The 17,256-nt window shown below is 41.8% G+C and overlaps 2 protein-coding genes across 2 annotated transcripts in view; both read left to right on the top strand.

The window, feature by feature from the left end:
* The window catches only part of hwt (heavyweight), a 55,970-nt gene extending 44,592 nt beyond the window's left edge, over positions 1 to 11,378 (top strand). The window contains exons 5-9 of the mRNA XM_017231490.3: positions 3,194 to 3,944; positions 6,347 to 9,556; positions 9,613 to 9,796; positions 10,711 to 10,830; positions 10,901 to 11,378. Coding sequence (XP_017086979.2) covers positions 3,194 to 3,944; positions 6,347 to 9,556; positions 9,613 to 9,796; positions 10,711 to 10,830; positions 10,901 to 11,087 — 4,452 coding nt within the window. The 3' untranslated portion in view covers positions 11,088 to 11,378. The remainder of the gene's footprint in view (positions 1 to 3,193; positions 3,945 to 6,346; positions 9,557 to 9,612; positions 9,797 to 10,710; positions 10,831 to 10,900) is intronic.
* Positions 1 to 17,256, top strand: part of LOC108120146 (box C/D snoRNA protein 1) — a 142,159-nt gene that overhangs the window by 92,145 nt on the left and 32,758 nt on the right. The gene's annotated exons all lie outside the window — the stretch shown is intronic.

Raw genomic sequence — 17,256 nt, forward strand, 5'->3', positions numbered from 1 at the left:
GCGATAACGTTTAGCGCCTTTTGCTGTTCAGTTTTTTTTTTTCATATTTTTTTTGTTTATTTTTTTTTTGTAGCCCCATCTCTTTCTCTCCTGGGCGGTTATTAATGTAATTCTATCTCATGACTTTTGTTTGCCATAAACAGAGGCATGTGTGTGAGAGAGATGGGGCGCGAGACGCGTGTCCAGAGCCATGTGATGATGCCATAATAGCTTTTACTAAGCATGTGTGTGTGTGTGTGTCAGTGTAGGTGTGTGGGGGGTATGCACTTGAAGAAATATTAGAGGGTTTTAAGGTTTTAAAAAATAATTAGAAGAAGAAAGTAGCTAAAAACCTTAGAAAATGTATTAAATCTTAAATACAAGAAGGATGTAGCATTTTAAATCATAAATATCCAATTTTTCTCAGTGCATTTGAGCCATTGTTACGGCTGTTTTTTTTTTCTTGCCATTTTTTTTCGGTGGCAGCTCACGTTTTAATGGCAGCGAGCGAGCGCGACATTTTTCGATATGTGGAACGTCTGGCTTTGAAGTGGGGCTTTGAAAACAGGAGGAGGATGGAGCCAAAAAAAAAAAAAAATTGAGGGGGTTGGGGGGGAGGAGTATGGTTTGGCTTTTACAGTTGTTGCTATTACTCTCCATGGAGTAATATTCAACGATAACTCAGCCAACAACCAGAGTTTCCAGCAAAACAACAACTCCAAAAACACAAAAGCCGCAGCCAGGACACGTTTGTGTTTATGTGTTTATATGTGTGTGTTTATGTGTGTGTGTACTTTTGTTTATTTCAATAACTTGGCTATGGCTATGGCCATGGTTTCCATATAAATTTTTTTCCTTCAACCAACTCTCCAACTCATCCCATCCTCAAAAGGCAAGAAAACGCCAGAAGAGACAGCTTCAGCTTAAATATCACTCATACGTCCTGTTGTCTGTCTAGCTTAGGGGGGGAATGATATAGAATTGCACTAGATAATGGGTTCTATGAGCTTAAAGTGAGATCAAAAATAAAGGACAAATAAAAACAAGCAACCAAATTAATCAAAAAAGGATTTAAAATATTTTAAAAAGATAAATCCTAAAAGACAGACTCATCTTTTAAATCTCTTGTTTTTAGAACTAACCCTAATTTTTTCTTAATTTTCCGTTAGTTGTTTATTTATCTATTAACTAAAATTTGATTAAATAAATTTATTCTCAGTGCATTAAATCATCAGATACTCTTAGATAATTTTTGCCAAGTTACTGGGGGGATGTCCAAACAGGAGCTCTTATTCAGCATTAGTCTGTCAGGAGTTGAGAGGCTGAGGACGAAGGCAGTTAGACAAAAGGCTGGCAGACAGGACAGACTGTACAGACAGTGGAGACAGTACATGGGTGGATGGGAAAGGACCCCCTAACCCCAACAGGATAACCACCAATAACGACGATTGCGTCGCTTTTTCATTAAAGTTGGCATAAAAATCACGTTGCTGCGGCAACAAACGCAGACAAGTTTTCATTATTTCAAATGGAAAAAATGTAAACGTGCTTGTTAGAGGATGTCCTTGGAGTCCTTCGAGTCTGGTATAAGCATTGAATAATCAAAGGCAAATATTTAAACATGTGATATCCTGCTGCCAGGGAGTAGTATTCAAATTCATTAAAACTGAAGATATCCTTACATCGCCACTCACTTGTAATTTATGAGTTTTAATTGAAAATTCTCATCCTTGGTCCTTGTTGGCCATTTGGACAGGCTGGCCGTGTTAGCGGAAATTTATGTTCGGAACATAATGGCCTAACATTGGGGCTACGTTAATGTCACCAAAGTGTGGCATTTCCTTGATGTCCCTGATGGCCATTTGTCAGTGGAAATGGCATCCAGGAACATCCGGTCATTGTGATTGACATCGAATTGTTATGAGAGCCAAGCAACCAAGTGTGTTTGGTTTGTTTTCTCTTCCACTTGAAATCCAACCAACCAACCATCTATCCATCTATCCAACCATTCATCCATCAATCATTCATTCTGACAAATCAAAAGATCGAATCCAGGGGAAAATCCATTACCTAGCAACTGTCTGTATGGGTGCTTTGTTTTCAATTTTCCTCGCAAATGTCCATCATTTTCTCGTTAATTAGTTTCCATTCACGTTCATATCAAGTTCAGAGCAAAAATGTGGACGATATTGAACATTAAATGGGGAGTACTTCAAGTTGAAAGTTTTCAAAACTTTTAGGAATTATAATTGAAAGGATTATTGATTAATGAAAAGGGGATTTTTAATATCTGGTTGTATTAATAATGAAATGAAGGGTTAGGGTCTTTAAAATAGGTTGAGAGAAGCAAGAATAGGTGCCTTTTAAAATGCACTAAGGTAGTAATAATTACTATATTATCTTTTATAATATAATCCTATGAAAATCGCAACCTTCTTCCTTCAAAAACAGCAAAGCTGTGCTTTTTTTGATGGTTCAGTTCTATTTTATACGTATTTTTGTAAGAAATAAAAAATAAATAAAAAAAAAAAAACAGCGCCCTCCTCCTCGATTCTCATAGCTGGCACTTAAGCAGGGCTAAGAAATTAAAATAAAAAAAATTAAAATTGACTTTTTATGAAAAATAATTCATAAATAAAAAAAAATTAATTAATAAAAGCAGTGCCCTCCTCCTCGATTCTCATAGGTGGCACTTAAGCAGGGCCAAATAAAATAAATTAAAATTCGAATTATTTTTGGATTATTTTTGGATTATTTTTTATATTTTATTTAATAAAAGGGGCGCACTGATAGTATCAGTCTGATACCTATGTATGTAGAAAGAGTATAATAAATTAGATAATACTTTAGTTATTTCCTAAGACCTCCAGAAAAGGCCAGGTAGCTAGACCCCCCCACTCCTAGGGTGGTTACGATTTTATAGATTGGTTTCTAGGGTGGCTCAATTGGGCTGTTAAACCTCGATAGCATATACCATCTACCACTAGCCGTCTACCTCTCTACCTCTTTCTACCATTGGGGAAACCCTTCAAGTTCTATAAACGAGTTGGCCACGCACATTCCGGGCTGGCATTGGTGGCCTTTTCATTTATTTATTTTTTTTTTGCTTTTATTTGCAATTCTTTTTCAATTAAATTGAAAAAAGAAATTCGAAATTGAAATGCAAATCAAATTAGTGAGCAACAAAAGCTAATTCGTTCTTTGTTCCAAACAGCTGCCGTTTGGCGAAGCCCAACAAGCGTTGCAAGTACCAGGGGCAGTTGCAGCAGCAGTACCAGCAACATCAGCAGCACCAGGAGGAGGACCACCAGCAACAGTTGCAACATCAGCAGTAGCAGCAGCAGCAGCACCACCACCATCATCAGCTGCAGCGGCAACATCAGTAGCCCCGCCATTGCCTGCTCCACTTGCCACATTGCCGCATCAGCAGCAGCAACAACAACACTTGCAACAAATCGGCAACAATAACAACAACATTGCCAGCAATACGCACAGCCATCATCACAACAACAACAATACATTGCCAGTGGGAGTGCAACAGCAACAGCAGCAACAACAACAACTGCAGCAACGTGCCACCTTGCAACATCCACCGCTGCCGAACAGCAACATCAAGCAGGCATCGGTGAAGCTGATCGAAGGATATTCGGATCCGAAGGATACGCGGCAGCACAAGAAGGTCTACCACAAGAAGGCCAAGAGGCGCTCCAATCCGAGCCACAAGCGGGCCCATCAGCAGCATCAGTTGCAACTGCAACTCCACCTGAGGCACCAACATCAGCTACAGCAGCAGCAGCAGCAGCAACTGCAACAGCAGCAGCAACAATTGCAACAACAGTTGCAACAAACATTGCCAACGCCACGTTGCGTGCCACAGCAGCAGCAACAACAACAGAGACACTCCACCTACAACAACAACAACGGAAATCTAAAAAAGGACAAAAGGAATAGCCAATACAATTCAGGTGAGCAGGGATGATATAATTACCAGACATTACCAGCAGGGACTACTGGGCGGATACTTGATATGAGAAATATATAGGTACTACAGTAAGGGGGGAGTTGGAAAAAAGGTTAAGAAGTCTCTATTTTTTAATTTACTTTTCTTTTTTAAATCTTTTAAAATTTGAACTTTTTTTATTTAAATAAAAATTGTATTTAATATTATTGGTGATAGGTGATATTGTCATAAAACATTAAACACATGTTACATGGAAACCTTCAGAAAAACTAGTATTTTTAGGAAAGTGCTTAGTAAGCTAAACAATGTTTTTATTTTATTATTGAGACTATTTTGTATTTAGATAGTATTTTAAATAATTTTTTGTTGACATTTTTAGCTTGAAGAACTTGGTAGCTAACCAAGCTTTTTAGCTTTTAGCTTTTAACTTTCTCATATTTAAGACTATTTTTGATAAACAAATAGTTTTAAATTATAGGTCTTAAATATTTGTCTCAAAAACACACGTTTTATTAACTTTCAACATAATATTTCAATATTTTTAGACCATTTTTGAAGGTTTTATTAAAAAAGTTTATAGATCTTTCTTGAAGAAACTTTGCTAGAGAATCTTAATTACCAAAGACCAGTTTCTATTTGAATTGTTTCTTAAGATTTTGTTATTAATCTATACACAATATTTATGTATTTTATCCTTACCCAAGAAGAAGGAAATTTTCATGATTTATTAAACATGTATTATTAATTTTAAAACTAAAAAAACGAATATTTAGAGACAAACTTCCCCCCAAAAAATGAATCTTAAAGCCAAACTAAGTCTTTCTCCAGAAACTTGTAATCATTCCTTGATATTTTTATACCCTTGCAGAGGGTATTATAATTTTGGTCAAAAGTGTGCAACGCAGTGAAGGAGACATCTCCGACCCTATAAAGTATATATATTCTTGATCAGGATCACCTCCTGAGTTCATATGAGCATGTCCGTCTGTCCGTCTGTCCGTCTGTCCGTCTGTCCGTCTGTCTGTCCGTCTGTCTGTCCGTCTGTCTGTTTCTACGCGAACTAGTCTCTCAGTTTTAAAGCTATCGTCTTGAAACTTTGCACACATCCTTCTTTCCTTTGCACGCAGTATATAAGTCGGAACGGCCCGGATCGGTCGACTATATCCTATAGCTGTCATATAACTGATTGATCGGAAATGGTATAACTTTGGTGTTTTTAAAGTTAGAGAGTTCAAATTTTAGGTGAGAGCTTTTTTTGGCAACCTAATACGACATGCCATAAGGATCGGAATAAGGAATTATAGGAATTTCCATAAGGAATTTCATAAGGATCGGCCGACTATATCCTATAGCTGCCATATAACTGAACAATCGGAAATGACCCAACTTTCTTTTTTTTTGTTGATAGAAAGCTGGCACTTGGTACACATTCTATTTTTGGTCAGTTTATCCGATCTACCAAATTTCATAACGATCGGTTGACTATATCTTATAGCTGACATATAACTGTACGATCGGAAATGGTTTTTGGTAGAAATACCAACTTTGGTATTTTTGAAGATAGAAGCTTGAGACTTTTTTTAGATTTTGTATTGTAATAAATTGGATTATATATTCATATTCCCATAAGGATCGGCCAACTATATCCGATGTTTGCGATATATATCCGGTTTTAGCTGCAAGGGTATATCAACTTCGGCTCCGCCCGAAGTTAGCTTTGCTTTCTTGTTTCTTAATGAAAGACCTCTGCCTGTTGGATAATTTTAAGCTTGCCCACAAGCCACTATAAATCCAACACAAATACTAGGTAGATGTTAAAAATATATATAAAATAAATATATATATTTAACCCGAAACTGGGAGGCTGTGGCAGGCTGGGAGGCAGCGCTGACAGTTTCTAATTAAGTCGCAGCGACGACACTGCGGCGCCCGAGGACTCGCAATTGAAACGCAAATGGAGTTGACGCAGTCTATTTGGCGCTTGGCTGACGCCTCCGCCTCGCCCTCGCCCTCACCCTCGCCCTCGCCGTCGCCTCCTCCTCAACTGGAAGAGTCCTTTGGCAAGGATTCGTTTTTGCAGTGCAGCCCTTAATCAGAGTCTCTGCCATTTTCCATTTTACGCTTGGCTAATCGAAGTCGCCGCAGCGCGAAAAGTTCCATCCTTGCCGGATGCCAGATGCCAGATGGCAGATGGTGGGCTTGTGTCCTTCGTCCTTCTAATTGGTGGCCACTTGCAGTTGCACCATCACCCGAGACCTTGCAGGACCTAATGAACCTCAACAGGCTTTCTTTCTTGGCCTGAAAGTTTGTTAATTAGTTTGTGCGAAGCTTAATTAATTATAGAGTTTTATTTAAAATTAAAAATAATTAATTAATTAATTAATTATCAATATCCTTTAATTACAGACTCTTCTGCCCCGAAATCCTCGGACGACGAGGCTGATATAGACGAGGAAGTTGAGCAGCCACCTCTGCCAGTTGGAGTTGCAGCTCCTCTGCCTGGCACTCTACCCGGAACTCTAACAGGACCTCCGGCCGGACCGATACCAGCACCTCCCCCAGTGCCACAATCCGTGCTACCAGCGGCAGGACTCAACTCCCCGGACTCCATAACCGACGATCTGGTGCGGCCCCTGCCGCCGCAACTGCAACGAAGTCCCAGGAAGCTGACTGTTGCCACCGCGGAGCACAGCAAGCGCCAGCCCTCGCCCTACTACTACTCGGATCTGCTCAAGAGCCGCCAGGACAAGGACAAGGATAAGGACCGGGATAGGGATAGGGATAGGGAGGAGATCAAGCTTAAGAGTCGCCAGTCGACGGCCAGCGAACCGCCGCAACAGACTGCCGCCCAACAGCCAGCGGCCTACAGGAAGAGCTCTAGCTTGGATGTGCCCCAGCCCCAGGAGGAGTTGCCAGAGCCCCCCGAACAGGACGGCCAGGATCCAGAGCAGGAGCAGGAGCTAAAGGACTTGGATCTAGATCTAGATCCAGAGAACCAGGCCACACCCAAGCGGTACAGCTTCACGGAGGAGGGCGTCCACATAATACGGTGCGAGACACCGAGCACCAGCACCTCCGAGGAGTCCGACTGCAGCGAGTGCCTCAAGCGGCGCGAGTGGCACGCCCGGGCCTTGGCCCTCGTCCGGAAGACGTGCAACGTCCAGCCCCGCCACCCAACCGGCAGCAACTCCACCGGAAGTGAGCTACAACTGCAACTGCAGCATTGCGACGCCGGCGAGGGTGAGCTCCTCAAGTGCTGCCCACCACCACCAGCTCCTGTTTCATCCTCAGTTCCAGGACAAGGACCAGGACCCGGACCAGGACCAGGACAAGGACTAGTTGCTGGTATTGAGCCGATGCCACCGCACCGCCTGCTCGGACCAGTAGCCGTGTGCGGAGCCTGCATCGCCGCCCCACCATCCTCCTCCGGCGGCCGGGGTAGCCGTGGTGAAGCCGGAGGCGGAGGCGATGATCTCGAGGAGGAGTACTTCCGGCCACGCAGCATCTTCTATGTCCATCCGCATGGCGTCCATGAATGCGCCGAGTGCGCCATCCAGCCATCAACGAACCAAACGCCGGCAAACGCCCTAGATCTCTACGGGACGTCCAACCACGACGAGGGGGAGGCGGAAGCGGAGGAGGGGGACGACGACGACGACGACGACGAAGACGACAGAGACGGTGACGGAGACGAAGAGGATACGGAGGACTCGGAGGACACGGTCGACTCAGAGGAGGACATCATGGGCAGCCGCAGTCGCCGGCAAATCTACGAGACGGCCTTCGATTGCAAGATTGCCAAGTCGGACGATGACCTGGACGAGGTGGATCGCATCACCAATCATTCCGTGCTGCTGCAGCTCACCAACAATGGCAATACGGAGGCACTGGCTCCCAAAACCCGTTCCGGCGACTGCAAACGGGCCAAGAACTCCAAGAACCAGGCGCTCCAGGAGCAGGCTGGCGAGGCGCAGGTCCAGGTGCATCACGTCCAGGCCGAAATGGGCAAGCTGCAACTCAGCCAGGTGGACCAGCAGAATCAGAACCAGAGCCAGGGTCAGGCGCCCAATCCGCCCAAGGGCAGTGAGCCATCCGGCAGCAGCAGCACCCAGCAGCTACCCGTGAGGGGCTATACGCCGTCGCCGCCATCCACGGCACCGTTGCCGATGAAGTTTCCGGGCAAGCACGACCGCTACCTGAACATGAACAGTATTAGGAGTGCCCCCAACCTGCCCGCCGCCAATCCAGCCCATCCCCGGCTGCGGGACCTCCGCCTGCCGCTGCAGTCCATCAAGAACCAGCAGATGTGCGGCGGGAGCAGCAACGACAACAGCCTCACCGACAGCGCCTACGTGAATCCGCCCTCCACCAACTCCAACTCCAACGCGGCATCCGGCTCGGCCTCCGCTTCGGCCTCCACAGCCGGAGGAGGAGGTGGTGGCGGTGGACCCGGTACCGGACCTGGAGTGGGATCTGTGTCGGGGGCAGCTCCGCGACGACCACGCTCGTTTGTCTTGGAGTCGGGCAGGGTGCTGGAGCTGCGGAGGAGTGCCCAGGGTGCGGGACAGCCGCAGGGCTCGTCCACGTCGCAGCGCCACCACCATCCGCATCATCATCACCATCGCCGGGGTCACCAGCGACCGGGCAAGGGCCAGGGGAGCATACCCGGGCACAACTACAGCAGCACGGAGAGCATCGCCACCTCGAGCAGCGGCGGCAGCATGGAGTCCCTGCGTTCCAGCACCAGCGAGGGCAATCGGAGCACCTCCAGCTCCGAGTCGCGGCACTCCAGCTCCCTCAGCTCCCACAGCTCGGAGAGTGGCGGCAGTGGCGGGAACGGCAGTGCCGGCTCCAGTGTGGCCTATCCCCTGCGGCCGGCGCCCCTGCTGCTCCACTCCAAGCTGCACATCCTCAGCCCCATCTCGGACAAATCCTCCCAAGAACCGGCTTCGGCCAGTGCCTCCGAGCAGTCCCAGCAACAGCAGCAGCAGGTGCAGGTCCAGGTGCAAGGACAGCAGCAGGGGCCAGCGGGCCAGGAGGATGTCCTGGCTGGAACTGGGGCCTCCTCGAAGCAACTGCGTGGGAATCGCGGAGGTGCCCCCAACAAGGCTCTGCTCCAGCTGGCCGATGAGCTCCTGGGATCGGACAGCGGCATATCCCTGCACTCCCGCGAGGAGGGAAAGCCGCCCACCCAAGCCGGCCTGGCCCTGCAACGCCTCACCCTGCCCAAGTTGCAACTGATTGGGGCAGACACCTCCGTGTCCGGAGCGACTACTGCGGCCGGCGGTACCCTGGCCAGTGGCAGTGGCAGCGGGGCAGGTGCAGCGGCCGGAGGAGGTGGCGGCATGCCGCAGGATCTGCGGGATCTGCCGTTCGATATGCCGAAGCTGAGGCGCCGCAAGACCCTGCAACAGGAGGCGGCCTGCACCTCGGGCAGTGCCACGTCCGTGGACCTGGGCGAGCTGCCCTTCGACATGCCCAAGCTGAGGAGGCGTCTGCGCGCCAACCAGGCGGAGATCAACAACCTTCTGATGCACAGCACCGAGTCCAGTGGCATCTCCCAGGCCTCCTCCAGCCATTCCATGCGAGACGATCAGAAGATTTCCAGTAAATTGGGTGAGTTTCTATATTCCATCTATGAGTGCTCTTCTTAATCCTTGTTATCCTTTCAGATACGGCTCTCTTCCGTCAGAACCTCACCCTGAATCTGAACGAGCCGCGCCAGTCTACGAAGCAGTTCGGGAGCCTGGATCTGCGAGGACTCAACAGCAACAAGGAGCTGAACATGAATCTCTGCCAGGGATATGTCACGGCTGTGGATCTGATTGATGTCAGCATTCCCTTGGAGAGACAGGGGTGAGTAGGGGGGTTTACTGAAAGGATAATAGGGTTAATCCTTGAATATCAAGGAGTTCTTTGTTAGGCTTTTTGTTAGGATTCTCTATACCAGAGCTTGAGATCTTCTGTTTTTTCTTCTTCTACACGTTTATTCGTTTTCAAAAAAGACTAAAAATACTACGAAATACTAAAAATACCAAATAGAGCTCGAAATTATTTTTGTTTTTAAATTATTTTGTGTCCAACATTTCAATATTTGTACGTTTCAAAAAGCCAATCACTCTTAGAAAAGAGAATAACAATGACTGTAGAGTTCGAAAATCATTTTTTTCGGTATAAGATGTTCATTTATGTTAAAAAAAAACTAAAAAATACTTTTAAAAATACCAAATAGTTCTCGAAATTGCTTTTTTTAATTATTTTGTGCCTAATATGTCCATTTATGTTTAAAAAAGTCAATCACTTTTAGAAAAGAGACTAAAAACGATAGTTCCAGTTCGAAATCATTTACTTTTATGCATTTTTTCGGTATAACATGTCCATTCATGTTGAAAAAGCGAATAACAATAGCGATTCGAGTTCGAAATATTTCATTTTTGCCTTTTTTTTTGTCTTTAAAGTCCATTCTTGTTTAAAAATTAGACTTACTTCTTAAAAAAAAGAGACTAAAATAACAATAAGAGTTAGATAGATATTTTCTTCTATTTCTTGTGTCCAAAAAGTCCATTTATGTTGAAAATCAAGGACTAACTACTCTTAAAATGAGACTTCAAATAATAATTCGAGTTCGAAAATTGTATTTCCTTTTATTAAGTCTGAAATACCTGATTATTTTTAAAAATAAAAGGATAACCACTCTAAGAAACAAAAATTAATAACTACTTCTAGTTCTAAATCTAAAATTTAATATATATTTTCCAAAATTCCCTTAGATGGTATCATGGAGCCATTACTCGAATCGAAGCAGAAACCACATTGCGTCCTTTGGCTGAAGGATCCTTTTTAGTTCGCAATTGCGAGTCCACCAAGCAGGACTACTCCCTCTCCCTCAAGTAAGTTTAATGAACTTTTATTTAAAAACCAAAAAAATATTAATAAAATTTATGATTTATTTTATTATAGGGGCGCCAAGGGCTTCATGCATATGAGGATACAACGCAACGAAACCGGCCAGTACATTTTGGGGCAATTCAGTCGTCCTTTCGAGACGGTGCCCGAGATGATCCGGCACTTTTGCCTCAATCGGTTGCCAGTGCGCGGTGCTGAGCACATGTGCCTCATTGAACCGGTTATAGCCCAGTTGCTCTAAAAAGGACATTTTTAGGATTCAAGGATTTAAAAAAAAAAAACAAAAAACAGAATAACATATTAATAGCATGTAGAGGATATTAGGAAACATATGTGAACATTGTATTGCACTAGTTATGTATGCGAATAGTTGTAAACGCAAATTTTTGCAAATAATGTTTTTTTTTTCACCAATTTTTTTTTTATTACAACAACAATAAGAAGAAGAAGAAGAACAAGTACACCCACACATACTAGTTTAGCGTTAAAAGTACGTAGCACATTCAGACAATACCAGCAAATAATAAAAAAAATCCACAAAAAAAAAAGGATATTTATATAGAAAGCATATATACAAACATGATGATGATGATGATGATGATGAAATGCAATGATTATATATACAAAATGATATACAAACAAAAAATGCATATATATGTATGTATGTAGAGGAAACAAGAGCACTTGACAGTTGGGCATTTTTTAGATGTGTTTTTACGCCGGAAACGTAGAATTCCAATAGACTCTACACTCTACACTCTGCAACTATCACATACACTTGAAGAAAACTTGAGTAACTTATATGCAACTTTCCGTAGCACTCAGACACACACTCACATATACATATTCATACAACAACAAAAAATTTGAATATCCATACCTGTTTGGCTACAATTGGCTTAAATCTTACACTGAGAGAAAAAGTGAGAAACGAGAAACACTAACAAACAGGCATGGATAATGGCTTAGGGCACGTATACACTATAAGAAAAAGTTTTAGCAAGCAACTCTAAAAATTTGTTGATTAATTTTATGTTAAAAAACCAAAAAAAAAACTAAAGAAAATCGAAAAAAAAAAAATAATGTCTATATAGTATGTATAGATGAGAACTATCTTTAGCCTGAAGCGATGTCGGATGTGTTTTTTTTTTTGTGGTCTTAGCTGTAGGTTGAAAAAATGAAAAGGATAATGAAAAGGATAACAAGGAGAAGGATACGCGAAATAGAACGCTCAAAGCGCTTTTTTGGTTAAAAAAAAAAACAAAACAAAAATATATAGGATCGAAACGAAATCGAAATCGGATCGGAAGGATATAGCAACGCATATGAAAAAGTCGGTTAAGTGTTAGTTTCTAATTTAAAAAAAAAACGAAAAATTTAAAAAAAGATGGTGGCAAAAACTATATATGTATGTATATGCATATATATATATATATATATATTATGAATGCTAAATGATATATACTTACTATTTATATTTCTATATATACATCTATATATATATATATATACACGATATTAAAAAAGAGCAGTCAATGGTTTTTTGGTTCCAGTTCCAGAAAGATATGCAGGATGTGCTAGATGCTAATTAATTAATTAATTAATTAACTAATTATATTGGCAGTTTTCTGTTCCACCTTTGTACCGCCGAGCAATAATGCAAAATGATTTCCAATTTACGTTTATATATCCATATATATATACATATATATATGTGTGTGCCAAAGTATTAAACTAATCTAGAATATTATTTTTTAATTATATTTATTTAATTATTTATGTATGTTTTATTTTTTGTTAAAATCTGTGTTAATTGTTGCCTAATTTCTAATACTCAAGCAATCCGATGCAGTGCAATATATATACATATATCTATTATTTTGACTAATTTAGATCTAAGTTGTACCATGATTTTGTCCATAATTAAGAGCCAAGTCCAGTGACAGTTTTCCGCGATTTCCCCCCGTTGAAAGCTGCTCCAAATTCTAAACGGCTTTTGTAAATAAAAAAATTAAAATAAAAGAAAATAGTATACAAAAGAAAACTCACTCACAGACAGATCGGATCAGATAATATGATTTTATTTGCAATAACTTCTAAGCTAAGATTTCAACTTTACATAGAAAAACCATAGAAAACAAAAACCGAACAGCAACCACATACATATACGATATATATATTAATATATATATTTTGAGGCTTCCGTAGCAACGTAAAAAATCCAAAAAAGAAAACAAAATCAATCCAGAATCCAAATGATATATCGCTTCCGTTTTTTTGTTGTGTATAAATGTACTTATGTCTGTGGATTAATCTAACCGATCCTTGAATTCCAAACAAACGAAAAAACATACAAAAAAGAGCTCTATCTCTCAAATCGCACCCTAAAATATCTGATTAATTCAATTAGTACAGAGCGAATACGTAATTACACACGAGGAGCGGCAACAAAACAAAAAAACTCAACAAAACGAAACAAACGAAATGTATTTAATAAAAATAAATATAAAAATTTCCAAAAAAAAATTACTATGCTATTTTTATTTGACTTAAAATCAGAAAAATGCATCAAATTGTCATTTATTTAGAATTTTTAAAATGTTAGCCGAGTTCTAAACCAAACCTACGACATTGGTAGAGGGGTTTCATATATACGATATTCGAGCCATTTCTTATCCGAACTGGAAACCATTTTGGAATCAGGACTTTAATGTCCTTCATTTAATACAAAATGGTGGCAAATCGATCCAGAATTCGATTAAAACACTCCGCTTGAGAATCGGATTAGAATTGGGGAAGATATAGCCATCGCAGTGGACACTATAGGAAAAAACCCCATTTTCAGGGATCCCATCAGGAAAAATGGACAAAAAATCTAAAAAATATTTTGTCTCTGGATTTTGATGCAGAATGGTGGCAAATCGATCCAGAAGTCGATTAAAACACTCCGCTTGAGAATCGGATGAGAATTGGGAAAGATATAGCCATCGCAGTGGCCCCTATAGGAAAAAACCCCATTTTCAGGGATCCCATCAGGAAAAATGGACAAAAAATCTAAAAAATATTTTGTCTCAGGATTTTGATGCAGAATGGTTGCAAATCGATCCAGAAGTCGATTAAAACACTCCGCTTGAGAATCGGATGAGAATTGGGAAAGATATAGCCATCGCAGTGGGCCCTTTAGGAAAAAACCCCATTTTCAGGGATCCCATCAGGAAAAATGGACAAAAAATTGAAAAAATATTTTGTCTCAGGATTTTGATGCAGAATGGTGGCAAATCGATCCAGAACTCGTTTAAAACACTCCGCTTGAGAATCGGATGAGAATTGAGGAAGATATAGCCATCGCAGTGGGCCCTATAGGGGAAAACCCCATTTTCAAGGGATCCCATCCGGAAAAATGGACAAAAAATCTAAAAAATATTTTGTCTCAGGATTTTGATGCAGAATGGTGGCAAATCGATCCAGAAGTCGATTAAAACACTCCGCTTGAGAATCGGATGAGAATTGGGAAAGATATAGCCATCGCAGTGGGCCCTTTAGGAAAAAACCCCATTTTCAGGGATCCCATCAGGAAAAATGGACAAAAAATTGAAAAAATATTTTGTCTCAGGATTTTGATGCAGAATGGTGGCAAATCGATCCAGAACTCGTTTAAAACACTCCGCTTGAGAATCGGATGAGAATTGAGGAAGATATAGCCATCGCAGTGGGCCCTATAGGGGAAAACCCCATTTTCAAGGGATCCCATCCGGAAAAATGGACAAAAAATCTAAAAAATATTTTGTCTCAGGATTTTGATGCAGAATGGTGGCAAATCGATCCAGAAGTCGATTAAAACACTCCGCTTGAGAATCGGATGAGAATTGGGAAAGATATAGCCATCGCAGTGGGCCCTTTAGGAAAAAACCCCATTTTCAGGGATCCCATCAGGAAAAATGGACAAAAAATTGAAAAAATATTTTGTCTCAGGATTTTGATGCAGAATGGTGGCAAATCGATCCAGAACTCGTTTAAAACACTCCGCTTGAGAATCGGATGAGAATTGAGGAAGATATAGCCATCGCAGTGGGCCCTATAGGGGAAAACCCCATTTTCAAGGATCCCATCGGGAAAAATGGACAAAAAATTGAAAAAATATTTTGTGTTGGGATTTTGATGCAGAATGGTGGCAAATCGATCCAGAAATCGTTTAAAACACTCCGCTTGAGAATCGGATGAAAATTGGGGAAGATATAGCCATCGCAGTGGGTCCTATAGGGGAAAACACCATTTTCAGGGATCCCATCGGGAAAAATGGACAAAAAATTGAAAAAATATTTTGTGTTGGGATTTTGATGCAGAATGGTGGCAAATCGATCCAGAAATCGTTTAAAACACTCCGCTTGAGAATCGGATGAGAATTGGAAAAGATATAGCCATCGCAGTGGGCCCATAGGGGAAAATCCCATTTTTTTTCAAAAAAGCAAAAAACGATTTTTCTAAAGCGAATATCTCAATCAATACTAAGCGGATTTGGAGAAGGAACACTGTTTTGTAATAAGGACAATGATATCCTTTGAACTGCATCCCAAGATTGCGGAAATTCAGCCAAACCAATTTCGGCCCGATTTTCGCAATTTCTGACAGGGACTCAATACTGACGCGATCCCTCCTTCCCAGAAAGCCCCTCAAAGTATGCAACAAAAAACAGTTTTCTTTGGTTTTTGATTTCAGCATATCTTTGTCATTTGGCAACCGATTCAGGAACAGAATACCATTTCTCAATCAGGACATCAATATCCTTCGAATTGCATCCCAAGATTTCAAAAATCGAACAATAAAATTTCGACCCCATTTTCGCCATTTTTGACAGGGGTAACATCATGATTTTTTGCGAAAATCGGCCCAAATTTTTTTGTTCGATTTTTAAAATATTTTGATGCAGATCGAAGGATATTAATGTCCTGATTTCAAAATGGTATCACTTTTTGAAATCCATTCAGAAATTACCAAGATATGAGCTTGGAAAGATCCGCCTTGGCGGCCACCTCGCGCCGAAAATTTCTCGAAATTCGTATGGGAGCCCATCTGAGGTACCAGGCGAACAGAAATCAGCAGAAGGTGGCCGGATTCAAGCAGTGCAAGCAGTTCAGATCAATTTTTCTGAGCTAGCCATGTGTGGGAAAGGGAGAAACCCCCCCTGTGGTGGCACTCTACCCCCCCATTGACCCTTATGGAATTGGGATCACAGCATCATACTCCATGGGGGAGAATGGGATGCTGCTACCCATCATTATTAGAGGGGGAGAGGTAGACAATTCGGCTGTAACAGTGGTGGGAGAGCGGGAGTGATTTCGAACGGCACTTGGCACGCGAGCTGAGCACGACTCGCCGTCCCCATACATTTTCGCTCACGAGAGCCCCAAGTCGTGACACGCGCAGAAAATCAACGTGTGGAACCTTAGTTTTGCCATCATTAGGTGGAAATCACCGTTGTGGATCTCAAATTGGGAGGCTGTGATTGGCCATCATGGCAATAGTACCGTTTTACTGCAAATTACGACGGTTAACCCTTCACTTGCCTTTACCTTTATATATTTAATATTTGTTTTAATTAAGCAACAAAACTGCTAATTTAGGATTATAAAATCATCATTAAGTAAAGTAGAACGTATAAAAAATGCAGGAAATATAATAAGGAGACGGTGGGGCCACTATTTATTGTCCTAACAATTAAGTCCCGCTTGGGAAACTAGCATGGGAATGTGAGGTCCATGGGGCCGGGTAAGGGACAATTGTGTAATTTTTCTGTCGAAGCTAGGGTGAGGGGGGTGGGGAAACTGCTTGAACTGCTTGCACTGCTTGGATTCAGCCACCTTCTGCTGATTTCTGTTCGCCTGGTACCTCAGATGAGCTCCCATACGAATTTCGAGAAATTTTCGGCGCAAGGTGGCCGCCATGGCGGATCTTTTCAAGCTCATATCTTGGTCATTTCTGAACGGATTTTCAAAAGCGATACCATTTTTAAATCAGGACATGAATATCCTTCGATCTGCATCACAAGATTTTTAAAATCGAACAAAAAAATTGTGTCTTAAATTTTGGCAAAAATCATGATGTTACCCCTTAGAAAAAAGGCTAAAATCGGACTGGATTTTTTTTCGCTCAATTCTTAAAATCTTGGGATGCAATTCAAAGGATATCATTGTCCTTATTACAAAACAGTGTTTCTTTTTAAATCCGCTTAGTATTGATTGAGATATTCGCTATAGAAAGAGCGTTTTTGGCTTTTTAGAAATAAAAAGGTAAAGGATGTTTGTTATCCTTTTTTAAGTGGAAAATTGAGGTCCTTAAAGTGCGCAGCTCCGAAAGGTTTGACATTCTCGGAAAGGTTTGACATTCTAGTAGACTGTCTCAGTTCACAAATC

Source organism: Drosophila bipectinata, chromosome XL, assembly GCF_030179905.1.
Source record: "Drosophila bipectinata strain 14024-0381.07 chromosome XL, DbipHiC1v2, whole genome shotgun sequence".
Lineage (NCBI taxonomy): Eukaryota > Metazoa > Arthropoda > Insecta > Diptera > Drosophilidae > Drosophila > Drosophila bipectinata.